Genomic DNA, 23,052 nt, shown 5'->3' on the forward strand with positions numbered 1-23,052 from the left:
GTGTGGACTTGTGTCCCCCCCGGTGCCCTACAAAACCCCTCTGGTCTGCCCTCCGAAGACGCGGGTACTTACCTGCAAGCAGACCGGAACCGGGGCACCCCCTTCTCTCCATTCTAGCCTATGTGTTTTGGGCACCACTGTGAACTCTGCACCTGACCGGCCCTGAGCTGCTGGTGTGGTGACTTTGGTGTTGCTCTGAACCCCCAACGGTGGGCTACCTTGGACCAAGAACTGAACCCTGTAAGTGTCCTACTTACCTGGTAAAACTAACAAAAACTTACCTCCCCCAGGAACTGTGAAAATTGCACTAAGTGTCCACTTTTAAAACAGCTATTTGTCAATAACTTGAAAAGTATACATGCAATTTTTATGATTTGAAGTTCCTAAAGTACTTACCTGCAATACCTTTCGAACAAGATATTACATGTTAAATTTGAACCTGTGGTTCTTAAAATAAACTAAGAAAAGATATTTTTCTATATAAAAACCTATTGGCTGGATTTGTCTCTGAGTGTGTGTACCTCATTTATTGTCTATGTGTATGTACAACAAATGCTTAACACTACTCCTTGGATAAGCCTACTGCTCGACCACACTACCACAAAATAGAGCATTAGTATTATCTATTTTTACCACTATTTTACCTCTAAGGGGAACCCTTGGACTCTGTGCATGCTATTCCTTACTTTGAAATAGCACATACAGAGCCAACCTCCTACAAATATCATCAAGATAAGCTGTGCTAAAGGACTCCAAACCAGCAAGGACTTGATTCACCAACCTTTGGAAGGTGGCAGGGGCATTCTTTAAACCAAAGGGCATAACAGTAAACTGATAATGCCCATCAGGTGTGGAGAATGCTGTTTTCTCTTTTGCTCCAGGTGCCATTTTTATTTGCCAGTACCCTGCTGTCAAGTCAAAGGTACTTAAGAATTTGGCAGCACCTAATTTGTCTATGAGCTCATCAGCTCTAGGAATTGGATGGGCGTCTGTCTTGGTGACAGAGTTGAGCCCCCTGTAGTCCACACAAAACCTCATCTCTTTCTTTCCATCCTTGGTGTGAGGTTTGGGGACTAAGACCACTGGGCTAGCCCAGGGGATGTCAGAGCGCTCAATTACTCCCAATTCCAGCATCTTGTGGACTTCCACCTTGATGCTTTCCTTAACATGGTCAGACTGTCTAAAAATTTGGTTTTTGACAGGCATGCTGTCTCCTGTGTCCACATCATGGGTACACAGGTGTGTCTGACCAGGGGTTAGGGAGAAGAATTCAGGAAACTGTTGTAGGACTCTCCTACAATCAGCTTGCTGTTGGCCAGAGAGGGTGTCTGAGTAGATCACTCCATCTACTGAGCCATCTTTTGGGTCTGATGACAGAAGATCAGGGAGAGGTTCACTCTCTGCCTCCTGATCCTCATCTGTTACCATCAACAGATTTACATCAGCCCTGTCATGGAAGAGCTTAAGGCGGTTCACATGGATCACCCTCTTGGGGCTCCGGCTTGTGCCCAGGTCCACCAGGTAGGTGACCTGACTCTTCCTTTCTAGCACTGGGTAAGGGCCACTCCATTTGTCCTGGAGTGCCCTGGGAGCCACAGGCTCCAGAACCCAGACTTTCTGCCCTGGTTGGAACTCAACCATTGCAGCCTTTTGGTCATACCAAAACTTCTGGAGCTGTTGGCTGGCCTCAAGGTTTTTGCTTGCCTTTTCCATGTACTCTGCCATTCTAGAGCGAAGGCCAAGTACATAGTCCACTATGTCTTGTTTAGGCTCATGAAGAGGTCTCTCCCAGCCTTCTTTAACAAGAGCAAGTGGTCCCCTTACAGGGTGACCAAACAGAAGTTCAAAGGGTGAGAATCCTACTCCCTTCTGTGGCACCTCTCTGTAAGCGAAAAGCAGACATGGCAAGAGGACATCCCATCTCCTTTTGAGCTTTTCTGGGAGCCCCATGATCATGCCTTTTAATGTCTTGTTGAATCTCTCAACTAAGCCATTAGTTTGTGGATGGTATGGTGTAGTGAATTTGTAAGTCACTCCACACTCATTCCACATGTGTTTTAGGTATGCTGACATGAAGTTGGTACCTCTGTCAGACACCACCTCCTTAGGGAAACCCACTCTGGTAAAGATACCAATGAGGGCCTTGGCTACTGCAGGGGCAGTAGTCGACCTAAGGGGAATAGCTTCAGGATACCTAGTAGCATGATCCACTACTACTAGGATATACATATTTCCTGAGGCTGTGGGAGGTTCTAGTGGACCAACTATGTCCACACCCACTCTTTCAAAGGGGACCCCCACCACTGGAAGTGGAATGAGGGGGGCCTTTGGATGCCCACCTGTCTTACCACTGGCTTGACAGGTGGGGCAGGAGAGGCAAAACTCCTTAACCTTGTGGGACATATTGGGCCAGTAGAAGTGGTTGACTAACCTCTCCCACGTCTTGGTTTGTCCCAAATGCCCAGCAAGGGGAATATCATGGGCTAAGGTCAGGATAAACTCTCTGAACGACTGAGGCACTACCACTCTCCTAGTGGCACCAGGTTTGGGGTCTCTGGCCTCAGTGTACAGGAGTCCATCTTCCCAATAGACCCTATGTGTTCCATTTTTCTTGCCCTTGGACTCTTCAGCAGCTTGCTGCCTAAGGCCTTCAAGAGAGGGACAGGTTTCTTGTCCCTTACACAGCTCCTCCCTTGAGGGTCCCCCTGGGCCTAAGAGCTCAACCTGATAAGGTTCAAGCTCCAAAGGCTCAGTTCCCTCAGAGGGCAGAACTTCTTCCTGAGAAGAGAGGTTCTCTTTTTCTGACTGTGTTGCAGTTGGTTTCCCAACTGACTTTCCTTTTCTCTTGGTAGGCTGGGCCTTTCTTCCAGACTCCAGCTCTACTTTTTCACCCTGTGCCTTGCATTGTGCTCTTGTTTTTACACTCACCAGTTCAGGGATACCCAGCATGGCTGCATGGGTTTTTAGTTCTACCTCAGCCCATGCTGAGGACTCCAGGTCATTTCCAAGCAGACAGTCTACTGGGATGTTTGAGGAGACCACCACCTGTTTCAGGCCATTGACCCCTCCCCATTCTAAAGTTACCATAGCCATGGGATGTGCTTTAGTCTGATTGTCAGCGTTGGTGACTGTATAGGTTTTTCCAGTCAGGTATTGGCCAGGGGAAACCAGTTTCTCTGTCACCATGGTGACACTGGCACCTGTATCCCTCAGGCCTTCTACACTTGTCCCATTAATAAAGAGCTGCTGCCTGTATTTTTGCATGTTAGGTGGCCAGGCAGCTAGTGTGGCTAAATCCACCCCACCCTCAGAGACTAGAGTAGCTTCAGTGTGGACCCTGATTTGCTCTGGGCACACTGTTGATCCTACTTGGAGACTAGCCATTCCAGTGTTACCTGGATTGGAGTTTGGAGTGGAACTTTTCTTGGGACAGGCCTTGTCTCCAGTTTGGTGTCCAGGCTGATTACAGCTACGACACCAGGCCTTTTTGGGATCAAAGTTTTTACCCTTGTACCCAGGATTGTTTTGTGAAGAGGCTCTGGGCCCACCCTCCTGTGCAGGTTTTTGGGGGCCTGTAGAAGACTCTTTACTATTTTTATTTTTGGCTGTCTCACCACCTTTCCCCTGGGGAGGTTTTGTGACCCCTTTCTTTTGGTCACCCCCTGTGGAAGTTTTGGACACCCTAGTCTTGACCCAATGGTCCGCCTTCTTTCCCAATTCTTGGGGAGAAATTGGTCCTAGGTCCACCAGATGCTGATGCAGTTTGTCATTGAAACAATTACTTAACAGGTGTTCTTTCACAAATAAATTGTACAGCCCATCATAATTACTTACACCACTGCCTTGAATCCAACCATCTAGTGTTTTTACTGAGTAGTCTACAAAGTCAACCCAGGTCTGGCTCGAGGATTTTTGAGCCCCCCTGAATCTAATCCTATACTCCTCAGTGGAGAATCCAAAGCCCTCAATCAGGGTACCCTTCATGAGGTCATAAGCTTCTGCATCTTTTCCAGAGAGTGTGAGGAGTCTATCCCTACACTTTCCTGTGAACATTTCCCAAAGGAGAGCACCCCAGTGAGATCTGTTCACTTTTCTGGTTACACAAGCCCTCTCAAAAGCTGTGAACCATTTGGTGATGTCATCACCATCTTCATATTTAGTTACAATCCCTTTAGGGATTTTCAACATGTCAGGAGAATCTCTGACCCTATTTATGTTGCTGCCACCATTGATGGGTCCTAGGCCCATCTCTTGTCTTTCCCTTTCTATGGCTAGGATCTGTCTTTCCAAAGCCAATCTTTTGGCCATCCTGGCTAACTGGATGTCCTCTTCACTGGAGTTATCCTCAGTGATTTCAGAGTTGTTGGTCCCTCCTGTGAGGGAACCTGCATCTCTGACTATTATTTGTGGAGTCAGGGCTTGAGAAGCCCTGTTCTCCCTAAGTAGGACTGGAGGGGGGGAATTTCCCTCCAAGTCACTATCTTCATCCTCTGTGTTGCCATCCTCAGAGGGGTTGGCTTTTTCAAACTCTGCCAAAAGCTCCTGGAGCTGTACTTTGGTAGGTTTGGAGCCCATTGTTATTTTCTTTAGTTTACAGAGTGACCTTAGCTCTCTCATCTGTAGATGGAGGTAAGGTGTGGTGTCGAGTTCCACCACATTCACATCTGTGCTAGACATTATGCTTCTAAAAGTTGGAATACTTTTTAAGAAACTAAAACTGGTTCTAGAATCTAATTCAAACTTTTAACAAACTTTTAAACTCTAAAAGAAATGCTAACAGGGACTAACACAAGGCCCTAGCAGGACTTTAAAGAATTTAGAAAACTTTTCAAATTGCAAAAATCAATTTCTAATGACAATTTTGGAATTTGTCGTGTGATCAGGTATTGGCTGAGTAGTCCAGCAAATGCAAAGTCTTGTACCCCACCGCTGATCCACCAATGTAGGAAGTTGGCTCTGTATGTGCTATATCAAAGTAAGGAATAGCATTCACAGAGTCCAAGGGTTCCCCTTAGAGGTAAAATAGTGGTAAAAAGAGATCATACTAATGCTCTATTTTGTGGTAGTGTGGTCGAGCAGTAGGCTTATCCAAGGAGTAGTGTTAAGCATTTGTTGTACATACACATAGACAATAAATGAGGTACACACACTCAGAGACAAATCCAGCCAATAGGTTTTGTTATAGAAAAATATATTTTCTTAGTTTATTTTAAGAACCACAGGTTCAAATTTAACATGTAATATCTTGTTTGAAAGGTATTGCAGGTAAGTACATTAGGAACTTTGAATCATTTCAATTGCATGTTGTAGGAAGTTGGCTCTGTATGTGCTATTTCAAAGTAAGGAATAGCATGCACAGAGTCCAAGGGTTCCCCTTAGAGGTAAGATAGTGGCAAAAAGAGATAATACTAATGCTCTATTTTGTGGTAGTGTGGTCGAGCCGTAGGCTTATCCAAGGAGTAGTGTTAAGCATTTGTTGTACATACACATAGACAATAAATGAGGTACACACACTCAGAGACAAATCCAGCCAATAGGTTTTTGTATAGAAAAATATCTTTTCTTAGTTTATTTTAAGAACCACAGGTTCAAATTTTACATGTAATATCTCATTCGAAAGGTATTGCAGGTAAGTACTTTAGGAACTTCAAATCATCAAAATTGCATGTATACTTCTCAAGTTATTCACAAATAGCTGTTTTAAAAGTGGACACTTAGTGCAATTTTCACAGTTCCTAGGGGAGGTAAGTATTTGTTAGGTTAACCAGGTAAGTAAGACACTTACAGGGCTTAGTTCTTGGTCCAAGGTAGCCCACCGTTGGGGGTTCAGAGCAACCCCAAAGTCACCACACCAGCAGCTCAGGGCCGGTCAGGTGCAGAGTTCAAAGTGGTGCCCAAAACGCATAGGCTAGAATGGAGAGAAGGGGGTGCCCCGGTTCCGGTCTGCTTGCAGGTAAGTACCCGCGTCTTCGGAGGGCAGACCAGGGGGGTTTTGTAGGGCACCGGGGGGGACACAAGTCCACACAGAAATTTCCCCCTCAGCGGCGCGGGGGCGGCCGGGTGCAGTGTAGAAACAAGCGTCGGGTTCGCAATGTTAGTCTATGAGAGATCTCGGGATCTCTTCAGCGCTGCAGGCAGGCAAGGGGGGGATTCCTCGGGGAAACCTCCACTTGGGCAAGGGAGAGGGACTCCTGGGGGTCACTTCTCCAGTGAAAGTCCGGTCCTTCAGGTCCTGGGGGCTGCGGGTGCAGGGTCTCTCCCAGGCGTCGGGACTTTAGGTTCAAAGAGTCGCGATCAGGGGAAGCCTCGGGATTCCCTTTGCAGGCGGCGCTGTGGGGGCTCAGGGGGGACAGGTTTTGGTACTCACAGTATCAGAGTAGTCCTGGGGTCCCGCCTGAGGTGTCGGATCTCCACCAGCCGAGTCGGGGTCGCCGGGTGCAGTGTTGCAAGTCTCACGCTTCTTGCGGGGAGCTTGCAGGGTTCTTTAAAGCTGCTGGAAACAAAGTTGCAGCTTTTCTTGGAGCAGGTCCGCTGTCCTCGGGAGTTTCTTGTCTTTTCGAAGCAGGGGCAGTCCTCAGAGGATGTCGAGGTCGCTGGTCCCTTTGGAAGGCGTCGCTGGAGCAGGATCTTTGGAAGGCAGGAGACAGGCCGGTGAGTTTCTGGAGCCAAGGCAGTTGTCGTCTTCTGGTCTTCCGCTGCAGGGGTTTTCAGCTAGGCAGTCCTTCTTCTTGTAGTTGCAGGAATCTAATTTTCTAGGGTTCAGGGTAGCCCTTAAATACTAAATTTAAGGGCGTGTTTAGGTCTGGGGGGTTAGTAGCCAATGGCTACTAGCCCTGAGGGTGGGTACACCCTCTTTGTGCCTCCTCCCAAGGGGAGGGGGTCACAATCCTAACCCTATTGGGGGAATCCTCCATCTGCAAGATGGAGGATTTCTAAAAGTTAGAGTCACCTCAGCTCAGGACACCTTAGGGGCTGTCCTGACTGGCCAGCGACTCCTCCTTGTTTTTCTCATTATTTTCTCCGGCCTTGCCGCCAAAAGTGGGGCCTGGCCGGAGGGGGCGGGCAACTCCACTAGCTGGAGTGTCCTGCTGGGTTGGCACAAAGGAGGTGAGCCTTTGAGGCTCACCGCCAGGTGTGACAATTCCTGCCTGGGGGAGGTGTTAGCATCTCCACCCAGTGCAGGCTTTGTTACTGGCCTCAGAGTGACAAAGGCACTCTCCCCATGGGGCCAGCAACATGTCTCGGTTTGTGGCAGGCTGCTAAAACTAGTCAGCCTACACAGGTAGTCGGTTAAGTTTCAGGGGGCACCTCTAAGGTGCCCTCTGGGGTGTATTTTACAATAAAATGTACACTGGCATCAGTGTGCATTTATTGTGCTGAGAAGTTTGATACCAAACTTCCCAGTTTTCAGTGTAGCCATTATGGTGCTGTGGAGTTCGTGTTTGACAGACTCCCAGACCATATACTCTTATGGCTACCCTGCACTTACAATGTCTAAGGTTTTGTTTAGACACTGTAGGGGTACCATGCTCATGCACTGGTACCCTCACCTATGGTATAGTGCACCCTGCCTTAGGGCTGTAAGGCCTGCTAGAGGGGTGTCTTACCTATACTGCATAGGCAGTGAGAGGCTGGCATGGCACCCTGAGGGGAGTGCCATGTCGACTTACTCATTTTGTTCTCACTAGCACACACAGGCTTGTAAGCAGTGTGTCTGTGCTGAGTGAGGGGTCTCTAGGGTGGCATAAGACATGCTGCAGCCCTTAGAGACCTTCCTTGGCATCAGGGCCCTTGGTACTAGAAGTACCAGTTACAAGGGACTTATCTGAATGCCAGGGTGTGCCAATTGTGGATACAATGGTACAGTTTAGGTGAAGGAACACTGGTGCTGGGGCCTGGTTAGCAGGGTCCCAGCACTCTTCTCAGTCAAGTCAGCATCAGTATCAGGCAAAAAGTGGGGGGTAACTGCAACAGGGAGCCATTTCTTTACACATGTATACTTTTCAAGTTATTCACAAATAGCTATTTCAAAAGTGGACACTTAGTGCAATTTTCACAGTTCCTGGGGGAGGTAAGTTTTTGTTAGTTTTACCAGGTAAGTAAGACACTTACAGGGTTCAGTTCTTGGTCCAAGGTAGCCCACCGTTGGGGGTTCAGAGCAACCCCAAAGTTACCACACCAGCAGCTCAGGGCCGGTCAGGTGCAGAGTTCAAAGCGGTGCCCAAAACGCATAGGCTTCAATGGAGAGAAGGGGGTTCCCCGGTTCCAGTCTGCCAGCAGGTAAGTACCCGCGTCTTCGGAGGGCAGATGCCCGCCCCCCCGGACCCAGCCCCCACTTTTGGCGGCAAGTCCAGGAGAGATAATGAGAAAAACAAGGAGTCGTCACTGGCCAGTCAGGACAGCCCATAAGGTGTCCTGAGCTGAGGTGACTCTGACTTTTAGAAATCCTCCATCTTGCAGATGGAGGATTCCCCCAATAGGGATAGGATTGTGACCCCCTCCCCTTGGGAGGAGGCACCAAGAGGGTGTACCCACCCTCAGGGCTAGTAGCCATTGGCTACTAACCCCCCAGACCTAAACACACCCTTAAATTTAGTATTTAAGGGCTCCCCTGAACCTAAGAATTTAGATTCCTGCAACTTACAAGAAGAAGAGGACTGCTGAGCTGAAAGACCCCTGCAGAAGAAGAAAAGAAGACACCAACTGCTTTGGCCCCAGTCCTACCGGCCTGTCTCCTGCCTTCTAAAGAAACCTGCTCCAGCGACGCTTTCCCCAGGACCAGCGACCTCTGAATCCTCATAGGACTGCCCTGCTCCAAGAAAGACAAGAAACTCCCGAGGACAGCTGCCCTGTTCCAAAAAGACTGCAACTTTGTTACACAGGAGCAGATTTAAAGACCCCTGCAAATCCCCGCAAGACGCATGAGACTTGCAACACTGCACCCGGCGACCCCGACTCGACTGGTGAAGAAACAACGCTTCAGGGAGGACCCTCCGGCGACTCTGAGACCGTGAGTAACCAAAGTTGTCCCCCCTGAGCCCCCACAGCGACGCCTGCAGAGGGAATCCCGAGGCTCCCCCTGACCGCGACTGCCGGACTCTAAAATCCTGACGGCTGGAAAAGACCCTGCACCCGCAGCCCCCAGCACCTGAAGGAACGGAACGTCAGTGCAGGAGTGACCCCCAGGAGGCCCTCTCCCTTGCCCAGGTGGTGGCTACCCCGAGGAGCCCCCCCTTGCCTGCCTGCACCGCTGAAGAGACCCCTTGGTCTCCCATTGACTCCCATTGGAAACCCGAGGCTAGTTTCCACACTGCACCCGGCCGCCCCCGCGCTGCTGAGGGTGTACTTTTTGTGTGGACTTGTGCCCACCCCCCCCCACCCCCCCGGTGCCCTACAAAACCCCCCTGGTCTGCCCTCCGAAGACGTGGGTACTTACCTGCTGGCAGACTGGAACCGGGGCACCCCCTTCTCTCCATTGAAGCCTGTGTGTTTTGGGCACCTCTTTGACCTCTGCACCTGACCGGTCCTGAGCTGCTGGTGTGGTAACTTTGGGGTTGCTCTGAACCCCCAACGGTGGGCTACCTTGGACCCAAAACTGAACCCTGTAGGTGGGTTACTTACCTGCAAAAACTAACAATACTTTACCTCCCCAAGGAACTATGAAAATTGCACTGTGTCCACTTTTAAAACAGCTATTTGTGTTTTATGTGAAAAGTATATATGCTACTTTAATTATTCAAAGTTCCCAAAGTACTTACCTGCAATACCTTTCAAATGAGATATTACATGTAGAATTTGAACCTGTGGTTCTTAAAATAGTCTAAGAAAAAATATTTTTCTATAACAAAACCTATTTGCTGGAATTGTCTACGAGTGTGTGTTCCTCATTTATTGCCTGTGTGTATGTACAACAAATGCTTAACACTACTCCTTTGATAAGCCTACTGCTCGACCACACTACCACAAAATAGAGCATTAGTATTATCTCTTTTTGCCACTATCTTACCTCTAAGGGGAACCCTTGGACTCTGTGCATGCTATTCCTTACTTTGAAATAGCACATACAGAGCCAACTTCCTACAGTGGCTACACCCTCTTTGTGCCTCCTCCCTGAGGGGAGGGGGGCCCATCCCTATTCCTATTGGGGGAATCCTCCAATCCCAAGATGGAGGGTTTCTAAAGGCAGGGGTCAGCTTAGGGGCACCAAAAGTGGGGGCAGTGGCCGGAGGGGCGGGCATCTCCACTAGCTGGAATGCCCTGAGGTGCTTTAACAAAAGGCATGAGCCTTTGAGGCTCACCGCCAGGTATTACAGTTCCTGCAGGGGGAGGTGAGAAGCACCTCCACCCAGTGCAGGCTTTGTTTCTGTCCTCAGCGAGCACAAAGGCTCTCACCCCAGGGGGGCAGAAACTTGTCTCAGTGGCAGGCTGGCACAGACCAGACAGTCCTGCACTGAAGGATTGGGTAAAATACAGGGGGCATCTTCTAAGATGCCCTCTGTGTGCATTTTGTTATAAATCCAACACTGGCAACAGTGTGGGTTTATTATTCTGAGAAGTTTGATACCAAACTTCCCAGTATTCATTGTAGCCATTATGGAGCTGTGGAGTTCGTTTTGACAAACTCCCAGACCATATACTTAATATGGCCACACTGTACTTACAATGTCTAAGAATAGACTTAGCCACTGTAGGGACATATTGCTCATGCAGCTATGCCCTCACCTGTGGTATAGTGCGCCCTGGCTTAGGGCTGTAAGGCGTGCTAGAGGGGTGACTTACCTATGCCACAGGCAGTGTTTTGTGTGCATGGCATCCTGAGGGGGGTGCCATGTCGACTTGGCCTTTTTCTTTCCACCAACACACGCAATGGCAGTGTGCATGTGTTAGGTGAGGGGTCCCTTAGGGTGGCACAACATGTGCTGCAGCCCTTAGGACCTTCCTTGGTCACAGGGCCCTTGGTACCACTGGTACCTTTTACAAGGGGCTTATCTGTGTGCCAGGGGTGTGTCAATTGTGGAAACAATGGTACATTCTTAGTGAAAGAACACTGGTGCTGGGGCCTGGTTAGCCGGGCCCCAGCACACCTCAGTGAAGTCTGCATCAATATCAGGCCAAAAAAGGGGGGGGAGGGGGGGTAATGTAACTGCAACAGGGAGTCATTTTCCTACAGAGACCAAGTCCAGAAGTGTCTGGAGTCCAGGGGGAGTAGGAGATACTACCCACCTAGAGGTACCTTTTGGAGTTGGTCCATGAAGAATTAAGATGGTCAGCACTGCAGCACAGAAGCTGGCGAAGAGTTCCTGATGTGTACAAAAGGTTTCTCACGCTGGAAGCTGAAATTGCAGACGGGTGTCGGTGAAGGATTTCCACCAACAAGCCTTGTCAAAGGCAAATTTGCGGTTTGAGGGTAAGAGGGGCTGCCGGGGACCAGCAAGGTCCAGGAGGGCTCTACCCCGGAGGGGGTGTCACAGGGGACCCTCCGCATCGCAGAAGGCCCACAAGAGCAGAGGCAGCACCCACACGTGTCCCACAGGACAGGGACAAGTCGCTGAAGCAGCCCACACAGAACCACAGAAGTTGCTCTCACATCACCGGAGGACCAAGCAGAGGCTCAGGAGTTGCAGAAGGAAGTGCTGAGGGCTGATGCTACACATTGCCTGAAGTTCCCCTTGGAGGTGAAGTAAACAAGCCTTGGCAGCTGCAAAAGATGAGGTGCAAGTGGATGTTGTCTTGCGTGGAGTGGAAAGGACTTACCATTGTCAAAGTGCTACGGTTCGTAGAGAGAACCAAGGGCACCTCTCTGGGCCATCACCTGTGATGCAGGATCCACGCCACTCGGGGTGAGGGAAGATCCACGTAGCTGGTCTTCAGTGCAGCCAGATACCTGCGGATGCAAGTGAGTGATGCCTTCACCTCAAGGGAGATTCCTTCCTCTTGCGCAGGCTGAAGAGTCTCAGTCTTCTGAGGATGCACAGCCGGGTAAATGTTGCAAAGCTGGCAGGAATTCTGGATACAATGTTGCAGAAGAGTCTTCCTCATGGATCTGCAGCTTGTAGGTTCCTGGAGGGTCCAGTGGCGGGACCGGATGCCAGAAGTCGAAGCAGAGGTTGCAGAGGAGTCCTGCTGGAATCTTGCAAGCTGAATCTGAGGACCCACCCCAGAGGAAGACGCTATATAGCCCAAAGAGAGGGTTTTTTCACTAAGCCAGCTAACTACCGGTCAGAGGGTGCCTCTGATGTCACCTGCCTGGCCTGACCACTCAGAGGCACCCAGAGTTCCCTGCCAACCTTTGAATCAAGATAGCAGAACCCAGGGACCCTCTGGAGGCGCTCTGGGCACCACCCCTGGGGTTGTGATGGACACGGGAATGGTCACTCCTGTGGGTGGCGGTGGGGAGAAGAAAGTGCCTGAACCCTTGTGGGCTGGTTTATGCACAGAGGCACCACTGGCTTAGGGAGGCTCCCCTTCCAAGCTAGTCACACCTATTTCCAAAGGGAAGGGGGTGTTACCTCCCACTCCTAAAGGAAATTCTTTGTTCTGCCTTCCTAGGCTTGATCAAATCAAGCAACAGGAGGGCAGAAATCTGTCTGAGGAGTGGCAGCAGCTGGGCTGCCGGGAAAACCCTGTAAGCCAGGTGGTAGCTATGCTGTAGGTCAGTGGTTCCCAATCTGTGCGCCGCGGCTCCCTGGTGCGCCATCAAAACTAGCCAGGGGCGCCGCACACAGTTTGGGAACCACTGAGCTGTTTATTGCCCTTGGGCCAGTTCGGACAAAATAAAACTACGCAGTTGTAGCAGCTCTTTTTTAATTTTGTCCTTGAGCGCCCTCAGGTGGTTAAACACAACTAAAGTGATTCTACATTTCACACTATTTAAACAGTTACGCTATGTGTATATTTATCTGAAAGTACTTTATAGAATGCCTCAGGTTAACTTCTAATGTTTAGAAACTGTCTGCAGCCCTGCAGCGTGTTGGAGGGTACACAGCTTCCCCCCATCCAATCCCTCCTTCTGCCTGCCAGTGTGGAATGTGTGGCTTGTGTGACCAAGTATTTTGGTTTGAAGTTAGCTCACTTCCAATGTTGCAGTCCCAGGCATCGTTTGCTTAAATAATTTCTTCCTAACCTACGTTGTCCATTGTGACTCAGCTTTTTTTACTATTCAGAGCTGCAGGTAGCATGCTGCTTTTTGGCACTTAGCAAAATGGCACAATAGTAAATATGCTTATAAGGGGCAACAAAACATTAAACTTGGCCCCAGATTGCCATTACAAGAGTGTTTAATTATTGTTTTAAACAAAGTGCGATTCTTTAGAGTGTAAACAAAAATTAATTTGTTCTGGGCACTGGATAGTCATATCCAAACTATATTTGGAAAACGTTAGGCAACTGTAAATGAATGTAAATCATTGGGAATATAGACTTTGAATTGAATGCCTGCAGAGGATGTCTGTTGACAATGGAAAACAATTGTGGAGCAAATTATGCATTATTGCTGCTTTACTAACACCTCAGGGGTAATCATATTTCAATACAGACAGCTCAGTAAATTGTTATAACTACAAAAAAATGAGACCTGCCCATTTTACTAGGGTTACCGTCAACCAATATTTTCCCCTTACAAAAAAACCCTATGCATGCTGTAATTAAACAACTGTTACATTTTTATTTTTACAGTTATATATAGAATTACAATACCTTCATTTGCGTCATCCCAATTCTTTTCAGGGAGAAAAATGGATGTACTCCCTAGGCCAGGCTTACATCCCCAACCCGCCAACAAAAAGTAACATAATGGGGAGCCGCAGCCAGTGGCCAATAGATCAAGGGAGCCGTGGGTTGAAAATGTTTGGGAACCACTGCTGTAGGTCCTCTAAGGAGCCCCCAGATTGCATGGAATCATGCTTCCAATACTTGCAACAGTATTATTGGGGTATGAGTCCAACATATTTGATACCAAACATGCCCAGGTTCGGAGTTACCATTATGTAGGTGGACATAGGTAATGATCTATGTCCAGTACACGCAAAAAATGGCATCCCTGCCCTCACAAAGTCCAGTAAAATGGCGTTGGAGTTCATGGGGGCACCTTTGCTAGTGCAGGGGTGCCCTCACACACAAGTTCCTGCCCTCTGGGCTGATAGGGTCTACCATAGGGGTGACTTACCTGTATTGAAACCGGGTGCGTGCAGACTGCAGTGACAGGCCTGCAGAACCCTTTGCATGGGCTCTCTATGGGTGGCAAAATAACTGCTGCAGCCCATAGGGATCCCCTGGGACCCCAATGCCCTGGGTACCTAGGTACCATGTACTAAGGACTTATTTGGGGGGACCAGTATGGTAATTGTGAGAAGAAAAGGTTACTAGCAACCAACTTTAGAGTAGAGAGCACTGGGGTCCTGGTTAGCAGGATACCAGTAAACACAGTCAAACACACAGACAACGGACAGAAAATGGGGGTAACCATGCCAAGAAAGAGGGCACTTTCCTACAGCCATAGAGTCCTGACATGGCTTCAGGATTACGTTGCCTCAGTATTCGTTGCGCGTACATTTAATTGCAGCAGCCACATGTTTCAGAGGAGAGCTTTGGGCACCATCACGTTTTTATTTACACATTAAGCACTGAATGAAGCCCTCCTTACAAACATGTACAATTGTTTATCAGGGTGAGTGAGACAACCTTTAGGTGCATTTGGGAAATAAGGGTCTCTGTGGCTGTGTAAGAAAGTGACTGTCTTGCCATGAATGCCTGTGGATGTAAGATTCTCTTAAAAGCAAAGCCAGACTACAAACCGCCATTATTCGCTTCGGAGAAAAACTGAATAATAGGGGCTATAATGCTGCCCTGCTCTCCCCCTATTAAGCAGCCTGCAGTTGATCATATTAGGCATGTGATAGTTCAAGATTACCAGTGTCTTACGTTTACTGAAAAGTATGTGGTCAACTTCCATGACATTGTTCCCTCTTCTAGGCTCAGCCGTACACCATCGTTTCACCGGCTGTTCTCAAGGCCGATATAGTGAGTCCCCCGCAGCCTGCCACTGCAGGGCAGGCCACAACACCACTTGGTACAGTCCCAAATGAGCAGGAGCCATACAAACAGTACCGTAAGTACAATATGCTAAGCAGGTTCTTCCAGGCGCCATGCCCGTAGGTAGGTTGGTGAAAGGCCTACATATTCAAAATGATGTGACAATAATTTAACATTTTAACTGAATGGTCCAAAGGGACTTTTGCAGTAGAATCCCTGGCATTGCTGTGATGGGGAGGGTGATTTTACTCCAAGTGGGGTTTAGATTCTGCCTACGTGTGCAATGCACAACACTTGTGAGTTTTGCTCTATCCGCTGAGTTCAAGCTTGATGTTGGAGAGGGGGTTTCTAGGCTTGTATTTAGGTACCTGAATCAAAGAAGTTACTGCCATCGTCTGTCCTTAGTGTTTGGATTTAGCCTTGCACCCCTCATCCCTCCAATATCAGAACTCTCCCTTAGCAACCGCCCCATAAAGTGTGAAGTTATTTAGGATCTTCTGTAACTACTTGTGGTATGACATGGGTTTGGAGCCTGTGTTTTACCATTGTGTAGCCTTCTTGTAGTGGAATATTGTGTACTAAGAAATCTGTTAGCACAGACTTTACTATGGTCTGCAGATTTGGATCGATTTGGAGAATGAAGTATGTATATCAGTCATCCCACAGGCGTGTAAGTAATTTAAAAGGCCTGGAGACTTAATATAAGAAAGGTTAACATTCACCTGTTTCAACTGGTTTATTTTTAATGCCTGAGCTTCAAAACATAATAATTTCACTTGCTGCAGCAGTGGAGACTCCTTGGCTACTGGGAGATCAGAGCCTGATTGCGGCAACATTGTGACACTATGGTTTGCAAGTTTAGAGGGGTTTGCTCAAGCAGAGGGTATAAATGCAATACACAGGGCTCAGCAGGTTCTGTATTTCAAATCATACAGCAGTTGTATGTTGAACGTGTAGGCTTGGGTTTGACGCCACATCGTAGTGCTAGTGTTTACTTCATTGGTACAGATGCCCATTTCTTACATACAGATCTCAGCCTCTCATCCCTCTTGCAGACCACTAATCCCATCAAGAAAGTTAAACTAAATTGTTTTCCCTTTTTTTTAGGCATGCTTTGTTCATTTTTTTTGTGACGGGCACAGTAATAGTGCAGAGTAACCTTTGTTCGAGCCGTGACTGGGGTGTTTGTGTTTCCTGTTGTGTTCTTCCCAGTCATTGCTTTCATTTTGGTAAATTTCTGAGATAATATGGTTTTGTGTTGTCTAGGCTTACATGGCACCTTGTTTCATTCTTTTCCCTCTGCAGCTGTTCCTGATGTATCCACCTACCAGTATGATGATACTTCTGGTTACTATTATGATCCTCTCACTGGCCTCTACTATGACCCAAATTCTCAGGTAAGAGCATGGACCCTTTTCCTCCCTGCCTCCTAAAGACTAATGTGCCTTGAAACATGTCATTATCCTCCAAGCGTGCAGAGGCGCTAGTGTGCTAGAGTTTGAGCTATGAACTAGCATCCTAGAAGGCAGTGGAAATATGCACTTGGCGCTATGTATTTATTGCCTACCCTTGTTTCTGTATTTTTAGTATTACTACAATGCTCAGACTCAAAAGTACATGTATTGGGATGGCGAGAAGCGGACATACATTCAGGCTCCGGATCAAACATCAGCTGCTCAGAAGGATGGAGCCTCCACCTCAAAAGAGGGCAAAGAGAAAAAGGAGAAGCATAAATCCAAGACTGCACAGCAGGTTAGGCTTCATTGACACACCTCTAAATCATTCCTCCACATTTCCTTTTAGACATTTCTGTTCCATTCACTGCTGTCATTGCTCACCCTTCCTAAGTTTCCTCCTCTTCCTTCAGTTAGTGTCCGCTGCTAACTTCTGGTACTGTGGGTTGTCCGTCTGCAACTCTAAACTATCAGTTCCCTGAAACTCATCCACTCTTCTTTCATTACCTATTGAGCCACTTACAGCTTCTTGCACTTGGAGACCTCTTCCATCTTTAAGCCAATTCAACTTGCATACTAGTTCCATCTATGCTCCGCTATGTTGGCTGTTTACCTGACTATATGCTTCACCTGTCCTTCATCTCCTTTTAGCTGTATGCTGTTTTGTGCCCTTTGGCACTACCTTTCATCCCACTCTGTCTCTTGCTCTGCTACAATAGATAACTTCTCGCCAATGACCCCCCAGGTTTCCTTTCTACTTCTCCTTGAACTCTTATCTGCTTCTCTAGTTTTGCACCTTCTTAGCCATACGTACGCCAGTTCCTTTGCTTTTGGATAATTTCTATCGTAGTTTTCTTGCCTCAAGTTGGGTGCCCTCCAAATGATTTATCTGATTTTTGATGCCTGCCAATAAAGTATGTGCTCACCTCAAGGTCACTCTGTGTAGCTCTCTGAGTTTGTAAAGCCTTATGGCCTATGCAAAGCTCTAACCAAACATTACACTGACCCTGGTGCTCTGATTTTCTCACCTTGCATGCCACAGTTTGTTTTTTACGGCCTAACTCTGTTACAGATTGCCAAAGACATGGAGCGCTGGGCCCGCAGCCTGAACAAACAAAAGGAGAACTTCAAGAATAGCTTCCAGCCTGTAAACTCAAAGGACGATGAGCGGCGGGAGTCTGCCTCTGCTGATGCCGGCTATGCCATCCTGGAAAAGAAGGTAATGCATACATGTAAGGAAATGCCTCCTTGGCATGGTTGCCCCCTGACTTTTTGCCTTTGCTGATGCTATGTTTACAATTGAAAGTGTGCTGAGGCCTGCTAACCAGGCCCCAGCACCAGTGTTCTTTCCCTAACCTGTACTTTTGTATCCACAATTGACAGACCCTGGCATCCAGATAAGTCCCTTGTAACTGGTACTTCTAGTACCAAGGGCCCTGATGCCAAGGAAGGTCTCTAAGGGCTGCAGCATGTCTTATGCCACCCTGGAGACCTCTCACTCAGCACAGACACACTGCTTGCCAGCTTGTGTGTGCTAGTGAGGACAAAAACGAGTAAGTCGACATGGCACTCCCCTCAGGGTGCCATGCCAGCCTCTCACTGCCTATGCAGTATAGGTAAGACACCCCTCTAGCAGGCCTTACAGCCCTAAGGCAGGGTGCACTATACCATAGGTGAGGGTACCAGTGCATGAGCATGGTACCCCTACAGTGTCTAAACAAAACCTTAGACATTGTAAGTGCAGGGTAGCCATAAGAGTATATGGTCTGGGAGTCTGTCAAACACGAACTCCACAGCACCATAATGGCTACACTGAAAACTGGGAAGTTTGGTATCAAACTTCTCAGCACAATAAATGCACACTGATGCCAGTGTACATTTTATTGTAAAATACACCACAGAGGGCACCTTAGAGGTGCCCCCTGAAACTTAACCGACTGTCTGTGTAGGCTGACTAGTTCCAGCAGCCTGCCACGCCAGAGACATGTTGCTGGCCCCATGGGGAGAGTGCCTTTGTCACTCTGAGGCCAGTAACAAAGCCTGCACTGGGTGGAGATGCTAACACCTCCCCCAGGCAGGAGCTGTGACACCTGGCGGTGAGCCTCAAAGGCTCACCCCTTTGTCACAGCCCAGCAGGGCACTCCAGCTTAGTGGAGTTGCCCGCCCCCTCCGGCCACGGCCCCCACTTTTGGCGGCAAGGCTGGAGGGAACAAAGAAAGCAACAAGGAGGAGTCACTGGCCAGTCAGGACAGCCCCTAAGGTGTCCTGAGCTGAGGTGACTCTGACTTTTAGAAATCCTCCATCTTGCAGATGGAGGATTCCCCCAATAGGGTTAGGATTGTGACCCCCTCCCCTTGGGAGGAGGCACAAAGAGGGTGTACCCACCCTCAGGGCTAGTAGCCATTGGCTACTAACCCCCCAGACCTAAACACGCCCTTAAATTTAGTATTTAAGGGCTACCCTGAACCCTAGAAAATTAGATTCCTGCAAACTACAAGAAGAAGGACTGCCTAGCTGAAAACCCCTGCAGAGGAAGACCAGAAGACGACAACTGCCTTGGCTCCAGAAACTCACCGGCCTGTCTCCTGCCTTCCAAAGATCCTGCTCCAGCGACGCCTTCCAAAGGGACCAGCGACCTCGACATCCTCTGAGGACTGCCCCTGCTTCGAAAAGACAAGAAACTCCCGAGGACAGCGGACCTGCTCCAAGAAAGGCTGCAACTTTGTTTCCAGCAGCCTTGAAAGAACCCTGCAAGCTCCCCGCAAGAAGCGTGAGACTTGCAACACTGCACCCGGCGACCCCGACTCGGCTGGTGGAGATCCAACACCTCAGGAGGGACCCCAGGACTACTCTGATACTGTGAGTACCAAAACCTGTCCCCCCTGAGCCCCCACAGCGCCGCCTGCAGAGGGAATCCCGAGGCTTCCCCTGACCGCGACTCTTTGAATCCGAAGTCCCGACGCCTGGGAGAGACCCTGCACCCGCAGCCCCCAGGACCTGAAGGACCGGACTTTCACTGGAGAAGTGACCCCCAGGAGTCCCTCTCCCTTGCCCAAGTGGAGGTTTCCCCGAGGAACCCCCCCCTTGCCTGCCTGCAGTGCTGAAGAGATCCCGAGATCTCTCATAGACTAACATTGCGAACCCGACGCTTGTTTCTACACTGCACCTGGCCGCCCCCGCGCTGCTGAGGGTGAAATTTCTGTGTGGGCTTGTGTCCCCCCCGGTGCCCTACAAAACCCCCCTGGTCTGCCCTCCGAAGACGTGGGTACTTACCTGCAAGCAGACCGGAACCGGGGCACCCCCTTCTCTCCATTCTAGCCTATGTGTTTTGGGCACCACTTTGAACTCTGCACCTGACCGGCCCTGAGCTGCTGGTGTGGTAACTTTGGGGTTGCTCTGAACCCCCAACGGTGGGCTACCTTGGACCAAGAACTGAACCCTGTAAGTGTCTTACTTACCTGGTAAAACTAACAAAAACTTACCTCCCCTAGGAACTGTGAAAATTGCACTAAGTGTCCACTTTTAAAACAGCTATTTGTCAATAACTTGAAAAGTATACATGCAATGTTTATGATTTGAAGTTCCTAAAGTACTTACCTACAATACCTTTCGAATGAGATATTACATGTAGAATTTGAACCTGTGGTTCTTAAAATAAACTAAGAAAATATATTTTTCTATACAAAAACCTATTGGCTGGATTTGTCTCTGAGTGTGTGTACCTCATTTATTGTCTATGTGTATGTACAACAAATGCTTAACACTACTCCTTGGATAAGCCTACTGCTCGACCACACTACCACAAAATAGAGCATTAGTATTATCTATTTTTACCACTATTTTACCTCTAAGGGGAACCCTTGGACTCTGTGCATGCTATTCCTTACTTTGAAATAGCACATACAGAGCCAACTTCCTACATTGGTGGATCAGCGGTGGGGTACAAGACTTTGCATTTGCTGGACTACTCAGCCAATACCTGATCACACGACAAATTCCAAAATTGTCATTAGAAATTGATTTTTGCAATTTGAAAAGTTTTCTAAATTCTTAAAAGACCTGCTAGGGTCTTGTGTTAGATCCTGTTTAGCATTTCTTTTAGATTTTAAAAGTTTGTAAAAGTTTGAATTAGATTCTAGAACCAGTTGTAGATTCTTAAAAAGTATTCCAACTTTTAGAAGCAAAATGTCTAGCACAGATGTGACTGTGGTGGAACTCGACACCACACCTTACCTCCATCTTAAGATGAGGGAGCTAAGGTCACTCTGTAAAATAAAGAAAATAACAATGGGCCCCAAACCTACCAAAATACAGCTCCAGGAGCTTTTGGCAGAGTTTGAAAAGGCCAACCCCTCTGAGGGTGGCAACTCAGAGGAAGAGGATAGTGACTTGGAGGAAAATTCCCCCCTACCAGTCCTATCTAGGGAGAACAGGGTCCCTCAAACCCTGACTCCAAAAATAATAGTCAGAGATGCTGGTTCCCTCACAGGAGAGACCAACACCTCTGAAATCACTGAGGATAACCCCAGTGAAGAGGACATCCAGTTAGCCAGGATGGCCAAAAGATTGGCTTTGGAAAGACAGATCCTAGCCATAGAGAGGGAAAGACAAGAGATGGGCCTAGGACCCATCAATGGTGGCAGCAACATAAATAGGGTCAGAGATTCTCCTGACATGTTGAAAATCCCTAAAGGGATTGTAACTAAATATGAAGATGGTGATGACATCACCAAATGGTTCACAGCTTTTGAGAGGGCTTGTGTAACCAGAAAAGTGAACAGATCTCACTGGGGTGCTCTCCTTTGGGAAATGTTCACAGGAAAGTGTAGGGATAGACTCCTCACACTCTCTGGACAAGATGCAGAATCTTATGACCTCATGAAGGGTACCCTGATTGAGGGCTTTGGATTCTCCACTGAGGAGTATAGGATTAGATTCAGGGGGGCTCAAAAATCCTCGAGCCAGACCTGGGTTGACTTTGTAGACTACTCAGTGAAAACACTAGATGGTTGGATTCAAGGCAGTGGTGTAAGTAATTATGATGGGCTGTACAATTTATTTGTGAAAGAACACCTGTTAAGTAATTGTTTCAATGATAAACTGCATCAGCATCTGGTAGACCTAGGACCAATTTCTCCCCAAGAATTGGGAAAGAAGGCGGACCATTGGGTCAAGACAAGGGTGTCCAAGACTTCAACAGGGGGTGACCAAAAGAAAGGGGTCACAAAGACTCCCCAGGGGAAGAGTGATGAGACAACCAAAACTAAAAATAGTAAAGAGTCTTCTACAGGCCCCCAAAAACCTGCACAGGAGGGTGGGCCCAGAGCCTCTTCACAAAACAATGGGTACAAGGGTAAAAACTTTGATCCCAAAAAGGCCTGGTGTCATAGCTGTAAACAGCATGGACACCAAACTGGAGACAAGGCCTGTCCCAAGAAAGGTTCCACTCCAAACTCCCATCCAGGTAACACTGGTATGGCTAGTCTCCAAGTGGGATCAACAGTGTGCCCAGAGCAAATCAGGGTCCACACTGAAGCTACTCTAGTTTCTGAGGGTGGGGTGGATTTAGCCACACTAGCTGTCTGGCCGCCTAACATGCAAAAATACAGACAGCAACTCTTAATTAATGGGACTAGAATAGAGGGCCTGAGGGATACAGGTGCCAGTGTCACCATGGTGACAGAGAAACTGGTTTCCCCTGGCCAATACCTGACTGGAAAAACTTACACAGTCACCAACGCTGACAATCAGAGAAAAGTACATCCCATGGCAATGGTTACTTTAGAATGGGGAGGGGTCAATGGCCTGAAACAGGTGGTGGTCTCCTCAAATATCCCAGTGGACTGTCTGCTTGGAAATGACCTGGAGTCCTCAGCATGGGCTGAGGTAGAACTAAAAACCCATGCAGCAATGCTGGGTATCCCTGAACTGGTGTGTGTGAAAACAAGAGCACAATGCAAGGCACAGGGTGAACAAGTAGAGCTGGAGTCTGGAAGAATGGCCCAGCCTACCAAGAGGAAAGGAAAGTCAGTTGGGAACCCAACTGCAACACAGCAAAAGAAAGGGAACCTCTCTTCTCAGGAAGAAGTTCTGCCCTCTGAGGGAACTGAGCCTTTGGAGCTTGAACCTTATCAGGTTGAGCTCTTAGGCCCAGGGGGACCCTCAAGGGAGGAGCTGTGTAAGGGACAAGAAACCTGTCCCTCTCTTGAAGGCCTTAGGCAGCAAGCTGCTGAAGAGTCCAAGGGCAAGAAAAATGGAACACATAGGGTCTATTGGGAAGATGGACTCCTGTACACTGAGGCCAGAGACCCCAAACCTGGTGCCACTAGGAGAGTGGTAGTGCCTCAGCTGTTCAGAGAGTTCATCCTAACATTGGCCCATGACATTCCCCTTGCTGGACATTTGGGACAAACCAAGACGTGGGAGAGGCTAGTCAACCACTTCTACTGGCCCAATATGTCCAACATGGTTAAGGAGTTTTGCCTCTCCTGCCCCACCTGTCAAGCCAGTGGTAAGACAGGTGGGCACCCAAAGGCCCCCCTCATTCCACTTCCAGTGGTGGGGGTCC

General features: G+C 48.3%; 1 protein-coding gene across 1 annotated transcript in view; it reads left to right on the plus strand.

Moving 5' to 3' along the window:
- RBM10 (RNA binding motif protein 10) overlaps window positions 1-23,052 on the plus strand; it is a 329,240-nt gene that overhangs the window by 237,747 nt on the left and 68,441 nt on the right. Inside the window, exons 17-20 of the mRNA XM_069209523.1 lie at window positions 14,971-15,106; window positions 16,336-16,427; window positions 16,618-16,782; window positions 17,557-17,703. Of these exons, the coding sequence (XP_069065624.1) occupies window positions 14,971-15,106; window positions 16,336-16,427; window positions 16,618-16,782; window positions 17,557-17,703 (540 nt within the window). The remainder of the gene's footprint in view (window positions 1-14,970; window positions 15,107-16,335; window positions 16,428-16,617; window positions 16,783-17,556; window positions 17,704-23,052) is intronic.

Source organism: Pleurodeles waltl, chromosome 10 (assembly GCF_031143425.1).
Source record: "Pleurodeles waltl isolate 20211129_DDA chromosome 10, aPleWal1.hap1.20221129, whole genome shotgun sequence".
Classification (NCBI taxonomy): Eukaryota; Metazoa; Chordata; class Amphibia; order Caudata; family Salamandridae; genus Pleurodeles; species Pleurodeles waltl.